The 14,741-nt window shown below is 38.2% G+C and overlaps 3 protein-coding genes, 1 long non-coding RNA gene and 1 pseudogene across 6 annotated transcripts; 4 read left to right on the top strand and 1 right to left on the bottom strand.

Moving 5' to 3' along the window:
* The first annotated feature begins 146 nt into the window (after positions 1-146).
* LOC121810050 (protein SRG1-like) lies at positions 147-2,205 on the top strand. Its single transcript, XM_042210943.1, has 4 exons — positions 147-432; positions 775-1,022; positions 1,125-1,458; positions 1,736-2,205. The coding sequence occupies exons 1-4, from the start codon at positions 223-225 to the stop codon at positions 1,970-1,972; spliced, it is 1,029 nt and encodes a 342-aa protein (XP_042066877.1). The 5' UTR covers positions 147-222; the 3' UTR covers positions 1,973-2,205.
* A 236-nt stretch (positions 2,206-2,441) lies between these two features.
* On the bottom strand, positions 2,442-2,920 carry LOC121807659. Its single transcript, XR_006051904.1, has 2 exons — positions 2,846-2,920; positions 2,442-2,764 (listed from the first exon to the last, which is right to left on the bottom strand). It is a non-coding gene; the product is annotated as an uncharacterized LOC121807659 (long non-coding RNA).
* A 1,389-nt stretch (positions 2,921-4,309) lies between these two features.
* On the top strand, positions 4,310-5,425 carry LOC121808841 (annotated as a pseudogene).
* Positions 5,426-8,452: 3,027 nt separating this feature from the next.
* LOC121808306 lies at positions 8,453-11,515 on the top strand. Of its 2 annotated transcripts, none has more exons than XM_042208719.1 (4): positions 8,453-8,731; positions 10,375-10,418; positions 10,541-10,796; positions 10,932-11,515. In XM_042208719.1, exons 1-4 carry the CDS (start codon positions 8,680-8,682, stop codon positions 11,201-11,203), a joined length of 624 nt encoding a protein of 207 aa, XP_042064653.1. In that variant the 5' UTR covers positions 8,453-8,679; the 3' UTR covers positions 11,204-11,515. The 2 variants fall into 2 exon arrangements, with proteins under 2 accessions (XP_042064653.1, XP_042064654.1); XM_042208720.1 differs by lacking the exon at positions 8,453-8,731 and adding an exon at positions 9,508-9,552.
* Positions 11,516-11,720: 205 nt separating this feature from the next.
* Positions 11,721-14,500, top strand: LOC121808305 (monogalactosyldiacylglycerol synthase 2, chloroplastic-like). Of its 2 annotated transcripts, XM_042208717.1 has the most exons (8): positions 11,723-12,452; positions 12,600-12,772; positions 12,932-13,093; positions 13,167-13,308; positions 13,393-13,617; positions 13,684-13,746; positions 13,834-13,908; positions 13,993-14,500. In XM_042208717.1, exons 1-8 carry the CDS (start codon positions 12,189-12,191, stop codon positions 14,251-14,253), a joined length of 1,365 nt encoding a protein of 454 aa, XP_042064651.1. In that variant the 5' UTR covers positions 11,723-12,188; the 3' UTR covers positions 14,254-14,500. The 2 variants fall into 2 exon arrangements, with proteins under 2 accessions (XP_042064652.1, XP_042064651.1); XM_042208718.1 differs by lacking the exon at positions 13,684-13,746 and having other exon boundaries at positions 11,721-12,452.
* The last annotated feature ends 241 nt before the right edge of the window (positions 14,501-14,741 follow it).

The following is a 14,741-nucleotide window of genomic DNA, read 5'->3' as shown; positions in this document are numbered from 1 at the left end:
CATACTCTGATTCAAATATGGCAACAAAATGGGCCGCAATTACAAAAACTGAATCACTTACTTCCACCATTGAATTAATAGCATATGAAATCCCAAATAAACAACAAAACCACATGTAACAATATTATATCTATATAAACTCCAGCCTCTTACACTGCAGTTATTCCAACAATCTCTCTTCCAACACTTTAGCACAAAGCTAAATAATTTCCTTGCACAAAAATGGCCACCGCCACTGCTGTCCAAGAGCTATCCGCCACGGTGAGCAGCCCGCCGGAGAAATACCTTCTTAAAGATGGGATCGGCGGCCCCAACTTCCCATTGCTTGCAGTTCCCGCCATTGATCTCGGTCTTCTCACTGCATCATCTCCTCTGGGGGAAAGGGAACTGGACAAACTCAAGCTCGCTTTCAGCTCTTGTGGTTATATTCAGGTTTTTATTTTACTTTTTTTGGCTTTAAATACATATATGTATATTGGGAGATGATCAAAGTATAATTATTTTGAAATGCATAATTAGAGAACATGGATTTAGTTCACTATAATTTATTGTGAAGTATTTACTCTATAAAAGATTTAGTTTACTAGCGTTTTGGTTCAGTCCGTGTTTTCAAATTCGTGATGTGAAGAACTAAAACACCCTTATAGTGAACTAAATCGCTCTTAGAATGAACTAAATTCGTGTTCTCTAATTATGCATTTAATTATTGGTGGTCTTATATCACTAATCTATGTAATATTAGTATCAAATTAATTTAAAATTGAATATAATCAGGTGGTGAATCATGGCATGGATGATTCGTTCTTGGACGAAGTGCACAGTGTTACCAAAGAGTTCTTCTCACTTCCAATGGAAGAGAAGATGCAGTGTGCAAGGCCTAAGGATGATATTGATGGTTATGGAAACGACACCGTTTACTCTGATAACCAAACCCTTGATTGGAATGATAGATTGTACCTCAATGTCAAACCTGATACCATCAGAAAACTCAAAGTTTGGCCACAAAATCCCAAAAATTTTAGGTGCATTTACTTCTTTTTTTGTTTGGTTTAAATATTAATAGAGGTGGCTCACAAACATTTATTTTGATCTCAAGTTTTAACTAATTATTATACTACTTGTAGAAAAGTGCTGCTGGAATTTAGTGGGGAGCTTGAAAAGATGAATGAGGTGATATTGAGGGCGATGGCCAAGTCCCTGAAATTGGAGGACGAAGAGTGCTTTGTAAATCAGATGGGGGAGAATCAGACTGTGCTTTCGCGGTTCAATCTGTATCCGCCGTGTCCGAGGCCGGACGCGGTGCTGGCTGCGAAAGCGCACGGCGACGCCTCGGCCATGACGTACCTCTTGCAAGATAACAAGGTTGAAGGGCTTCAAACCCTCATGAAAGATGGCCAGTGGTACCGAGTTCCCATCATTCATAATGCTATCCTCGTCAACACTGGTGACCAACTCGAGGTAAAACGCATAAATTTTTAATAGGCAAATGAATATAATTTTAAAGACTGCTTCACGGTGGACACGAACTCAAGTCCTTTGGCTTTAAATATTGCCACTCTACTCTAGCCTCAGTTATTTCTACATTGAGTTGAGATAACTTTTTTTCGAATTAATTTTAAAGACACGAACACGAGAACTTTGGCTTCAAACATTACCATTCTAACAACACACACAACATGCCTCAATTATTTCAAACATTGAGTTAGAGATCACATGATATGTTTGAAATTTGCAGATAATGAGTAATGGGATATTCGAGAGCCCAATACACAGAGTTGTGACAAATCCAGAGAAAGAGAGGATCACCATAGCTATATTCTTCGGTCCTGACCCAACCAGCGAAATTGGGCCACATCAAGGATTAATTGATGAAAAAAGGCCCAAATTGTTCAACAGTGTTGTGGACTATACTAGTAACTATTTTCAGTCTTTCCAGACAGGGAAAAGGCCCATTGACCTTCTAAGACTTTAATTATGTGTTTAATCACTCCTATGATAATCAAGTGTTTAATCACTATTTCCATGATAATAAAACACAAAATAAAATAATCCATGTATGTGGACTATGTGTGTGTGTGTGTGTGTGTGAGAGAGAGACTGTATTTGGTTTTTTGTTTTTGGATACTTCATAATGCAGTGTGCTCCAAATGATTATGTAAAATAACATTAAAAGGTCAAATAGTGATAATTTATTTAGCCGATCAAGTATTAAAGTAGATGAAATTAATGAATTCAGTTTTATTGGGTAGAAATTACTTAAATTTTGTATAAACAAGCGTATCCAAAACTTGAGCGGCTTCGTCTATTATCTAACTAAAAACATTAATTAAGTATACTTATGTAAGAATTTGAAGATTCCAATTACAATTTTTTTCTATATACAAGTGCCAGAACACGATCAATTAGAACAATGATTGGAAAACGAAGATATGCAAATGGAAAAGCATAATGCTGGATTACTACTAAACAATTGGTATCATAAATTACAAAATTAAAAATGGTTGAAAAGCATAAATTTACAAGATTATTTGAGACGATATTCGATTTTCAGACGACAACGTGGCAAAACTATATCAATATGATTGGCAGCGGTATGAATTTGAGGGTGCGAATTGCAAATTTTGTAATTAAACATACCATAGTTAAGTCGGCGGCGGCGGGCGGCGAGAGGATTTGATATAGTGGTTGAGTGCTTGGAGCTGCTCCTCGGAGGGGGGTGATTGGTTGTTCTTTATAGATCTGTGAACATCGTAGGTTGTCGTCCCTGTCGATTCATCATATTTTTATCGATTTAATCTAAATTGGAAAATAGAAAAAAAAAACATCATCTGTAAATTTTCAATACCCGCAAGCGAAAAGTACAACCTGCCTTGGATATACTTTCTTCCCAAAAATCCTCATCCCTCTCTCTGCACTAATGTTTACCGTAACGCAGTGCTCTTTAGGCCATCCACAATAGGAATAGCCCAGCAATAGCCCAGCCATAGCCCAGCCACTGCCACATCAGCAGCACTAAAAATCCTCCTGCCACATCATCAAAACAAGCAAATAGCCCAGCCATAGCCTAGCCACTAATATCCACATCACTATTAACAAATATATACAAAATGAAATAATTAACAATCACACAATATGCGAAATTTAATTTACGAGACATATACGGGAAAAATTTAATAATACTATTAAAATTTAAAAAAGTACAATAATTTAAAAAGTACATTAATTAAAAAAAAATACAATAATAAAAAAAAGTACATAAATTTTAAAAAAAATACAATAATAAAAAGTACGTTAAAACAAGTGGTGCGAATGAAAATGACAAACAAAGCGCGTATATATAGTGTTTCGAAAAAAAAAATTTATTTTTTCGCGCTAGGCGGTGCGCTGGGCGATCCGGGTGCTGCAATAGCGCCGAACGGACCGCCCAGCGCACCGCCCAGCGCCACGCGACCGCCCAGCGCTGCGCGGTTTCTCTCTCCAATCGCCCGCTGGGCGGCTGCAATAGATCGCCCAGCGAACCGCCCAGCGCCGGCGCTCGGCTGGGCGGTCGCTGGGCGCCTATTGTGGATGGCCTTAAAGACTCAATCACTCGTTCACTGTATTTGGTAATTAAATTAATTATTTTAATAATATATTAATTATATTAGTAAAAGTTATTCCAATACAATAAATTATATTTAATGCATTAAAAAATAAGTACCCTCTTTTTGCGTTTATCAACCTAACAATTAAAATTTATCTAACAAAACGTGACATAAAATTAAATTCTGAAGAATAATTATACTCCTAGTAGAAGTATATTTTTTTAATAATAAGTACAAAATGCAACTAAAACCTATGTAATTGAAATTATAGAAAACTAAAATATAACTTCTACATGTATATGAAATTTAAAAGTGATAAATCGAGAAAAGAATGCCAAAAAAATAAATTGTTATAAGCGCATCCGCAATGATGGATTGTGGAGTCATTCCGGCGGGACAAATTAGGAGGGGGATGCATTGTACTCCCTCCGTTCCATAGTAATTGAGTTATTTAGTTATTTTGGTACATTCCACATAAGATGAGTCATTTCAGTTTTTTAATAAAAATCAACATATTTCTTCTCACTTACATTATTTTATACTCTCTTCATCTCTCTACCTTTTTCATCTCAAACTTTACTCCTCATTTACTCAACTCATTTAATACAATTTTTTTCTTAACCTTTGTGCTAGCAAGAAATGTCTCCACTATTATACAACGGAGGAGGTATAGTCTAGGGTGGGCGAGGGTCATGCGTGAGAGGGAAGGGGTGGACTGACACACCATGCGATCCTTCTCTCAGCCAATCACCGTCTCTCATGATGCCCATTCACCGGGCATGGGAGTGGGCATCATTTTACCCGAATTTTAAATTTCTATATATAAATAGATGTTTAATCATAAGAGCATCCACAACCGTGCTCTTGCCAACGAGCACAGTTGTGGGCCCGACCCCACTTTTTCTGTCTGCTCTTAGGCAAGAGCACAACATCCACAATCGTACTCTTCCGCAAGGACGAGCACAAGGGCCAGCGGCAAGGGCACAAGCGTGTCCTCTTCAACAACCAATCTCTTGATTGGAATGATAGGTTGTATCTCCAAGTAGCTCCCGATCACCACCATAAACTCCATTACTGGCCTCTAAATCTACATTCATTCTGGTTGACTGAATAATTTTAATCAAAACATACTTACATTGTGTTGACCATATGTATGAAGGGATTATGCATTTTTGTGCAGAAAAGTGTTGCGTGATTACACTGCTAAGCTTAGAGAGCTTGAAGGGCAGCTTCTCAAGGCAATGGAGGAATCGCTTAGCTTGCCAGAGGGCAGTTTTCTGAGCAAATTTGGAGAAGAACAAAGCATGTTTGCAAGATTCAACTACTATCCCCCGTGTTCAAAACCGGATCATGTTCTTGGCCTCAAACAGCACGCAGGTGGATCCGCGATGACAACTGTCCTGCAGGACCGGGACGTACTAGGCCTTCAGATTCTGAAAGACAAGCAGTGGTATTGGGTTCCGACGTTGCCTGATGCCTTTCTTGCTTGTGAACGCGGGTGATCATCTTGAAGTATGTTAAATTTGGCATGAGAGGTGTGTTGTAAAATTTGGTTGGTTTATGGTGTCATGTATGCTGCTTTCGTTGCTTGTTTTTGTGCAGATAATGAGCAACGGGATATATAGAAGCCCGGTGCACAGGGCAGTGACGAACGCGGAGAGAGAGAGGCTGTGTTCTGCTCTCCCGATCCAGAGAAATAGATCGAGCCGGTGGAGGAACTTGAAGATGAGGAGAGGCCGAGAATGTTGAAGACAGTGAGAAACTATGTAGAGACTTATTTCCACTACTATCAGCAGGGGAAAAGGCCTATTGATGCAGTTAGAATCTGGTGTGTTGTGTAATCTTGCCTATATTGTAGTGCAACTCGACTTCTACTTTTAAATTCATTAGCTAACAATGAAATTTTAAATGCTAATAATGTATATTCTCATTAGGTGCAAAAAAACATCAAATTACAATAGAGTCCATACATGTTTCAAATTCAGAGTTTCAAGCTATACATTACAAAATTCAATCAGCTCATATCATAGTATACAGTTTCAATTGCAAATCCATTCCATCATATGTAGTTATTGTGTATAGGCGGATAGAGGTGGTAGATTGAGAGGAGAGGAGAGGAGAGGGTGTTTGGTGGGGCGGCGAAGAACAAGTCCTTCCCATTTTCAGCCTTGGTAGTTGAGCGTTCATCCATCGTTTTTTGGAGGTTTCTATTTTATCACGTTTTATTTTCTCTTCCTTTTGTTCTCATTTTAGAGGACATCAATAAATAGCACACTATGCAAATATCAATACCAATACAGTATTTTTTTTATCTACCGACATTGTTTGAATCAATGTTTTAAAAAACGGATCGGTCGGTGAACAGGCAAAGCTACTGGTTCATGATTCAACCGGTCCAACCGGTTCAATCACTGGTCGAACCATTTTATTGTTGCAAATACATATAATTAAGTATATAATATACAAAATAGCTGCTTGATCAGCTTGGCGGTCAGGTGACATGAGATCAGGCATCGCGGCTTGTTGATCAACTCTGCACGTTCCGGCTTAATCAACTTGGTTAGCAGCGGCTTGATCCAGTTGCGACATGCAATGTGAGCGTCGACATGCAGTGGCTTGATCAAGTTGATTAGCAGTAGCTTGATTCAGCCTAGGCGTCTGATCATCTCTTCTAACAATTGCAAGTTTAATTTATTTTTAAAAAACGGACAAAGCACACGTTGGGTGGCCGTTACTCATCCGCACAACGGCCAACCCGATCTGAGGCCGTTGAGGAGGAGGTCCGGAGCTGGTTCGCGGCGTCGTTCAATTAGTACGAAGGCGGCCAAGGCTAGAGGTAGGCTAGACCAAGCCAAGAGGATTCCTCTAATCTCCCAAGCTCCATCCTCAATATTTTAGTGGTAATGTTGGTGCAAGTTACAATGACAGACACCGCGCAAGACTTTGAAACATAAATTGGCACATGGCCAAGGTGTGAAGCTTATCACACACCTTATCAAGTCTCAGTTGGGTCTCCCTACGCTACACTGCTACGCAATTGCCGCAAACAAAACAATTTTATGTACATTTTGGAGGATTCTTAATTATAGCAGTATAGGAACGTGATCAAATGCAAACTATATATCTAATACAAACTCAAAACTTTAATTCTAGCAACTAATTATTACAGATCTGTGATTAATATTGCGTAGGTTTTCTATCTCAACAAAAACATATATTTTGTCAACAGAGGGTATTTTTGTGAGTTAATTTTCGGAATGGTTTATGCTTCCTATTTTCTCTCCCACCTTCCAAAATAAAAAACATTCACATCTAGGAAAGGATCTTAACACCGTAATTGACGTCAAAACTTTATTTTGAAGACTTAAATTGATTTCTTTGCCGGTGTATTCAAGAATTTATTTTGTGATCTTCCATTGAACCTGTGTTGAAATCATTGTAATTTTTGTTGATATGTCATAGCGCGTGGTTGATCCTATGTTGATATTTATTGACACAAAATACAACATCAGCAGAACAAAAGAATCAACACAATTTCAATGCAAAAATTCAACAGATTTTAGAATTCAATAAAAAACCAACACGTTGGATTCAACACGATTCAAACAATGGACACAAATTCAACAAAAATCTTCATAAAATCAATACAGAGGGAACGACGATTTCAACACATAATTCATGCAATTTTTCAACGCAATCGAAGGCAAAAAATCAACACGATTTCAACACAAAATACAAAATCAACATAGAATCAACACAATTTCTACGCAAAATACAAAATCAACAAAGAATCAACGCAATTTCAAAGCAAAATTCATGCAATTTTACATGATCAGAATTAGCTAGGTGTTTTGGCCGGAAAAACAACTAACTTGCCCAAAAAAAATTGGAATGAGGGGAGGAATTGAAACAGTTTAACGTGAATAGTGGAAGGAGAGAGAACGACGAAATCGGGATTACACAATTATTCTATAATTAAATGATTCACCATATTATGAAAATGTTTAATATACCCTCTGTTGACACATTCATACAAGTTATTGACATTTTAATCTGAAAACATAATAAGCGTTGATCTATAATAATTAGTGGCTAGGATTAAAATTTAGAGTTTGTATTAATATATGGTTTGCATTATATCACTGCCCTAGCAGTATAATTTTAAAAATTTTGAGATTTTTTTATATAATTTTAAAATTTTTGAGATTTTTTTATATAATTTTTAATTTTTAGGAATTTATAATGTACTTTTCAATTTTTAGTTAAGTATCTTCAATAAAATATTTTTCTAATTAGTTATTTTTAAATTGAAGAAATGAAGTACCGAGTCCGAGAGTCATGAATAAGGTAAGAGAAGATATCTTATTTTTTAAATAATTGATAGGGTAAAAAGTTATGAGACTAATAAATAGTTTTATATATGAGACGGGGGAGATTATCAAAATAAGTATGTGTTTAAATCCAGATATACAATCCAAATCTTGGCCTTAGGATTAAACGATCTAATGGTTAATAATTAATCAAAAAAACGGAGGGTCATTATTAAACAGTTTTAGGTCATATTATTTTGATATCATGATAAGATCATTTTAAGTCATACTTTGTTAATATGACCTAAAAATAAGCTAACAATGACCTAAAAATGTCCTACGTATAATTTTGTTCTACATTTCTGTATTTAAATTTAATTTTGCATAAATCAAAACCCAGACTATGAGCCAGTTAAGAGATATCATTGCAGATGCCTTTAAACTAATAGCACCGCCTGATAGGATGTCCATTTAACCCGAACCCGCTGCACCGGTTCCTCAAGCATAAATGTAGTACTACTATAATTTTCCTCACTTAAAAAAAAACAAAACAAAAAAAATAGAACACAAAATTACCGTGTCGTCTTCGCCATTGAGTCTCTCTGTCGCTAGTTTTTCTTGATTGGCACCTCCGCACCTCGCTGCTCTATCTCCGCGGCACCTTAAACCATCAATCGCCCTAAACCTTCACCTTTTCTGCCTCCCAATCTTTGCTCACATTTATATTACTTACTATATTGGTGCAATTATTTTTGGAAATTGCATATATGGAGTAGTATAACATAATGGGGAAACGAAAAAGAAGGGCTGATAAAAATAAAGCACCATCACATCCAGGTAATTCCTTTTTTTGTCTCATTTTTACTGCAATCTCATCTTTTATTCCATTTATGATCATCGTTTCTCGATGGTTTGGGTAATTTATTGTTTTCCTTCGTCTCATCGTATGATCACCTTATTTTCTTAATGCGCTTGCTTTTTAACCAAATACTATTTCATTTTTTGATCAAGAAATTAATCAATCCGCAATTTTGATTGTTTATTTTCCTTGTTGATTTTTGTTGTTTAGTGATTGCGCTAGGTTTTAATCGACGCCATTGATGCATGGGATGATGTGTGCTACGCTTCCTATTATGCTTTTACGAAATTTGACTGTGTTTAATTGAGTCACGTGGTGATTAGGCTGGCTGATTGGCTTTTATTTACAAGTGTTGGTTTTTTTAAAATATTTTCTTGTGACATCAAGTTTTTTGTTTATAGTTCTTGAGTCAATTTAGGACTGCGTAGCATAAGGTTTAAAGATGATAAGTAGAGAAGAATTTCCTTCTCCAGTGTTATGCCTACTTTGATAGACTCTCAATTTTTCACTATCGATTTCATCCGTTAAAATATGGCAATGCAGTTCTGGTAGTGGTGCAAATAGGACATATGCATCATGAATGAGCTGATAAAATGTAGAAATGGATGATTGTTTATTTTTGGATTTATGCTTTGGGTTGACAACTAGGCTTCATCACCAGTTATAACCTTTTTGCTACCAAAGGTAGTCTCTGAATCCCTATCCCTTAGCTGATATACGCGTTTTTGTAATGCAAACCAGGCATATGTCTGCACCCCACCGCGTGAGTGATAATTAGCATGTGAATGATGGAATTTGGGTATGCTTTACTTTAGTTCTTCTCATGAACTTATGTTTATCCCATCAGTTGCTTATCAGTGTTCCATCTCTAATTTATGATTCCAAAAAGTTGAAATTAGAATCAAGGCTCACTAATGTCTTACATCCATATGCTCTTTCTGATCTTTTACCATAAAATTTACTGGATTTAGATTATAAGGGTGATCTTAGTCTGGAATCTTATAATATTTCCTCTTCAGCTTCCATCTACCTAACCCTAAACCATGAAATTTCTGAAGTGTAGACTTCTTGTATCAGTATTAGTCCGTTCCTGGAATAGGAAAATCCCAGCATGCCACATTTAGTATGACATTATATGGATGATGGATCAAGATCTCCGCCAGTTTGTTTTTATACCTGCAATTTCCAAGCTTGATGTAATCATGTGTGCATAATAAAAACAGGCTTAGCAGCCGAGATGGATTTCATGAGTCCGGCTTGGTGCAAACTTATATATTCTGTGGAACTCTGTAGTTGATTTTTATCCTGATTTTGTTAGCGAAACCTATATTCAAGTTCTATTCTCAGATGTTCTTGGTGGTGATCATCCAGATATTTGTCAAGTGCATATTCGTAAACTTTATAGTGTGTCTGAAATCTAGAATCACAGCCATCTTCATTTATGTGTTTCCCCACTATTTCTGGAAAAGACCGACTTTTGTGGCTAGGCAACTGCAATTTTCCATGATTCCCATGCAATAGAATGATTATGGAGAAGCTGCATCAACTAGAATTTGTAGTTTCCAATTGCATTCATGTTTTTTATATTGAAGAGTCACTAACCGTCAGCTATCAATTTCAGACATCATACCACATGCACCTCCCGGGGGTCTGCAGTCCAAACAGGTTAATTAATCATCATCCCTTTTGGTTCACGTCTCTCCCCCTCTCTCGTTTGTACATTTGAAATGTCAAATGTAATTTTGTTCCAGAGACCTTTTGACCAAGTTGAAAGCAATGTATCGCAGGCGCTTCTCATGGATGCTCCAGATAGTTCTCTTAAGAGATCACCAGGTCACGAATCACCTCATCATCAGAATCATGGCTCCAGCCGTAGAATATTGTTGAGGCATTCTCGTCATCCCTTTGGTCGCCACTATTCTAGACGAAGCTCTAGTAACTATTCTGATGCATCTCCTTCTAATTGGAAAGCTTTGCCTGTCTATGATTCTAAGCTGTCCTTCAAACCGGAATGTAAAGATCTCTCAGCCTTCCAGTATAGAGGTATAATATATTCCTCATCTACAAATCTTCTTTCCAGAGTTGATCCGTATTGTTATGCAGGAAATGTTAGATATTTATGCAGTTTTCTGTCCCACTCTTAAACATGTCTCCTCATGTTTACTTGTTGAATTTTAGGGAGCAGGATATTTCAAAAACCTGAGCGGATAAGGTCAAGTTCATTGGTGGAGAATTCAATATGGGGAGATGTAAGGAAGATGGAATGCAGGATATGCCAGAAGTCTCTGAGGAAGCATCCCTTCATGTTCGAGAATTCTTCATCTACCGATCTCTCTGTTGTGGCAGTTCTAGTTTGCGGCCATGTATATCATGCCGAGTGCCTGGAACAGAAAACACGCCATGAAGATAGCCGGGACCCTCCATGTCCGCTGTGTGTAAGTCAGACATGATATGTTGTCTAAAGAGAATAGAAGTTGTGCTAAAGGTATTATGACATGATGTATAGGAAATCAGCCTCTGGGATTTGAATTTGGCTTGGCTTAATATAGTTAACAGGCTCAAGCCTCTTTACTGCTAATGTAACACTGGTTTTGCAACCTTTCGGTATAGTCTCTAACAAAGTCGTGATCTTCATCTTTGGGTTTAGGTTGCCGATGAATCTGATGGAAGTAGATATGTAATGATCAGTTGTAATTTGGTGTTGCTTTTTTTCAGTTCTGATCAGTATTTTGTAGATTTATAAAAGCTGCAGTTTATATCAATGTTTGGTTTCTTCCCTTGCAAACATTGTGGATTGATTTCGACATATATATGAGAAATGAGCACAAACTAATTCTACTACATCATATGCCTTGTAATTAATTACATGGGTCCTACTCGACAGGCTAACGCATAGCCAATAGCCAAGTCAAAACAACTGTATCTGTTATTAAGAAGTTGAGGGCCTGCATAACTGCGACCAGATTCAAATCTACCAATCCGAACATTCCTCTGTACAGACGCCACTTCCACAATCCAACGGCTCAGATTGAATCAACCAACAAATAATTGGTTGCCTTTCCATTTGAAAAACAAACCTGTTTGCCATCTCACACTTCCCCACCAACTGTCTACCTCTACTCATCTGTACAAGCAATATTTTCTGGGTGGTACAAAATTGCAGGTGTAGGTGTTTCAATGCTTGTTTCGTTGTCGTAAAAATCCAATCTTGGAGGTTTTTTTCGGATCTCCGGATGTAGTTAGTTAGTTAGTTAGTTGCTTCAAGGTTGTCCTAAAGTCTCTTCCTTTTAAAAATATAGATTTACATGTCACTTTCATCCTTTGCTTCTCCGACTAATTTCTCGTTGAGAAGAAAGGAAACTACAAATTGAACAATTCATAGATTCTGTTTCTGTTATTGTAGGAAAAAAGTTGTTGTTACTTATATGAATAGATATGATGGTGAAGGCGGACTCTCGGAGGGATTCCTTAATCATAAACAAGGTTTTCGAAAGAGTTGGGGTGTACGGATTCGGCAGCATTCACAAAAGGTGCAAATACGACGACGATGATGATGATGGACACATGGAACTCGAGCAGATTGGCGCCGAGAGGACCAAGAATGTCCTCATTCTCATGAGCGACACCGGCGGCGGCCACCGCGCCTCCGCCGAGGCAATCAGGGACGCCTTCCACCTCCAATACGGCGATCAATACAGAGTGCCCTTCTACCTTTTCTTTTAATTTGTGTTTTCTTTCAATTGCCATATGTTTTGATGATGTTTGGTTATGAATTATGATGTCAGATTTTGAATTTCCCCAATTTCCTTGATGAACTGTTGAATTTCAAGTACTATTCATATGCAGGTATATGTAAAGGATGTGTGGAAGGAGTATACTGGTTGGCCATTGAATGATATGGAGGGGCAGTACAAGTTCATGGTTAAACATGTCCAGCTTTGGAGCTTCACCTTCCATGGAACTTCCCCAAGATGGATACACTCCCCCTATCTCGCAGCTATTGCCGCCTTCTATGCCAAGTACGAATGAGTAGTCTCGAATTTTAGATTAGTCCCCTCTTGTGCTATTCATCCCCACAACGTTGTTGTATGTTCTTGAGTTTGATTTGGTGACCACGTGATTCATATCCGTTTTTATTTGCAGCTTTCTTGATATATTCGTGTTTTGTGGTTTGCAAGGGAGGTAGAGGCAGGCCTAATGGAGTACAAACCCGATATCATCATAAGCGTTCATCCGCTCATGCAGCACATCCCGCTGTGGGTGCTCAAATGGCAGGGCCTGCAGAAAAAGGTCGTCTTTGTAACTGTCATTACCGACCTCAGCACCTGCCACCGTACATGGTAAGGCACTCTCGCTTCATTCATTGGAATCGAAGACTCAATGGTTGTGATACTGATATGGGACATTTGCAAGGTTTCATCCATCAGTGAACCGATTGTACTGCCCCTCAGAGGCTGTAGCAAAGAGGGCGTTGCTAGATGGCCTAGACGAATCTCAAACTCGTGTATACGGCTTACCCATCCGCCCTTCCTTCTGCAGAGCAATTCTGTCAAAGGTAGTGGCCGTTTACTTTAGTTTGAGATATCATGTTGATCAGCTTCTTATTTCATTCTTTTTCTTGATATCTTCGTTGTTGTAGGATGATTTGAGAGTCGAGCTTGAGATGGATCCGCTTCTTCCAGCCGTCTTGTTGATGGGAGGCGGAGAGGGGATGGGCCCTGTGAAGAAAACGGCAAAGGCTCTTGGAGAGTCACTGTTTGATAAAGAATGCGATAGGCCAATAGGGCAGCTCGTAATCATCTGTGGCCGCAATCAAGATCTAGTCGCCACATTACAGTCCTCCGAGTGGAAAATCCCAGTAAAGGTAACTGAATCTCTTCTTCTAGAATCTAGGGAATAAAAACTTATCGATAGACGTCCTTCGATGTAGGTTAGAGGATTTGAGAAGCAGATGCAGAAATGGATGGGTGCTTGTGACTGCATTATCACTAAAGTGTGTATACTTCCATTTCATATCATGATCCTAGCATACCCCTTTTGTTGCCTCGTTGCTAACGACGAATTCCACCATGTTATATAGGCCGGACCAGGCACCATTGCAGAGGCGTTGATACGAGGCCTTCCCATCGTTCTAAACGACTACATTCCCGGACAAGTAGGTTAAACGAAATCCTTGCCTCGATCTAACTTCCCCTCTCTCATCTAACTAACTTTGCTTCCCTTCACTTGGTATTGACAGGAGAAAGGGAACGTTCCATACGTAGTTGACAATGGGGCTGGCGTGTTCACTAGGAAGCCCAAGGATACAGCGAGGATCGTGGCAGAATGGTTCAGCACAAAGAGAGACGAGCTCGAGAGGATGTCTGAGAACGCTCTGAGGCTCTCGCAGCCAAATGCAGTGTTCGACATCGTTAGGGACATCCACGAGCTGGCTTGCCAGCGCGGCCCCATGGCGAACGTCCCGTACATGCTAGCGTCGTCGTTGTCAAGCTTAGTATAAGTGTGCAAGGTGTGTCCATTTAGGTGTATTCTTTGACAACTAGAGTTGCTTCCCACTTTGTAGTACAATTAAGAGAAGAAAGAAAGAATGTTAGATGGGGTTGAAATTTTGGTTTGGTGTTGTATTCTTTTTAGGTTAGTTTTGATATCTAGGAAAGGATGATTCAATTTGTTAGAAGTTTTAGTCTTGGCTTCCCTTGGTGTGAATGGTACTTTATGTAAATTGTAAAGTGAAGAAATTTGGCAAATATGTGCTTCCAAAATTTCAATATTAGAATTTATCATTGCCAACAAGCACTTAAAATTGGACCATATATATACCAAAATGTCACTCTTCTTTAATATACTCTAACCTAACTTGTTTCCCTAATTTGAGTAATTAAATAACGATATCCTATCCATTTTATACAAAAATGAACGTGAAATTGTACTTTCAGCATGAAATTGTTCGGACAAACCATTTTCTTCACCAAACAATTTTTGTGCTAT

The sequence above is a fragment of the Salvia splendens genome, chromosome 6 (genome assembly GCF_004379255.2).
Source record: "Salvia splendens isolate huo1 chromosome 6, SspV2, whole genome shotgun sequence".
Lineage (NCBI taxonomy): Eukaryota > Viridiplantae > Streptophyta > Magnoliopsida > Lamiales > Lamiaceae > Salvia > Salvia splendens.
The sequence above is the reverse complement of the archived record's forward strand: the minus strand, read 5'-3'. Positions and strand labels throughout refer to the sequence as shown.

Bases quoted from the DNA above. Each gene is read 5' to 3' on its own strand.
- LOC121810050 (XM_042210943.1), top strand. From the start codon at position 223: ATGGCCACCGCCACTGCTGTCCAAGAGCTATCCGCCACGGTGAGCAGC. The intron at 433-774 runs GTTTTTATTTTA...GAATATAATCAG, and splicing joins GCTCTTGTGGTTATATTCAG to GTGGTGAATCATGGCATGGA. The intron at 1,459-1,735 runs GTAAAACGCATA...TGAAATTTGCAG, and splicing joins ACACTGGTGACCAACTCGAG to ATAATGAGTAATGGGATATT.
- LOC121808306 (XM_042208719.1), top strand. From the start codon at position 8,680: ATGGGGAAACGAAAAAGAAGGGCTGATAAAAATAAAGCACCATCACAT. The intron at 10,419-10,540 runs GTTAATTAATCA...AATGTATCGCAG, and splicing joins GGGGTCTGCAGTCCAAACAG to GCGCTTCTCATGGATGCTCC. The intron at 10,797-10,931 runs GTATAATATATT...GTTGAATTTTAG, and splicing joins CTCAGCCTTCCAGTATAGAG to GGAGCAGGATATTTCAAAAA.
- LOC121808305 (XM_042208717.1), top strand. From the start codon at position 12,189: ATGATGGTGAAGGCGGACTCTCGGAGGGATTCCTTAATCATAAACAAG. The intron at 13,618-13,683 runs GTAACTGAATCT...CCTTCGATGTAG, and splicing joins AGTGGAAAATCCCAGTAAAG to GTTAGAGGATTTGAGAAGCA. The intron at 13,909-13,992 runs GTAGGTTAAACG...TGGTATTGACAG, and splicing joins ACGACTACATTCCCGGACAA to GAGAAAGGGAACGTTCCATA.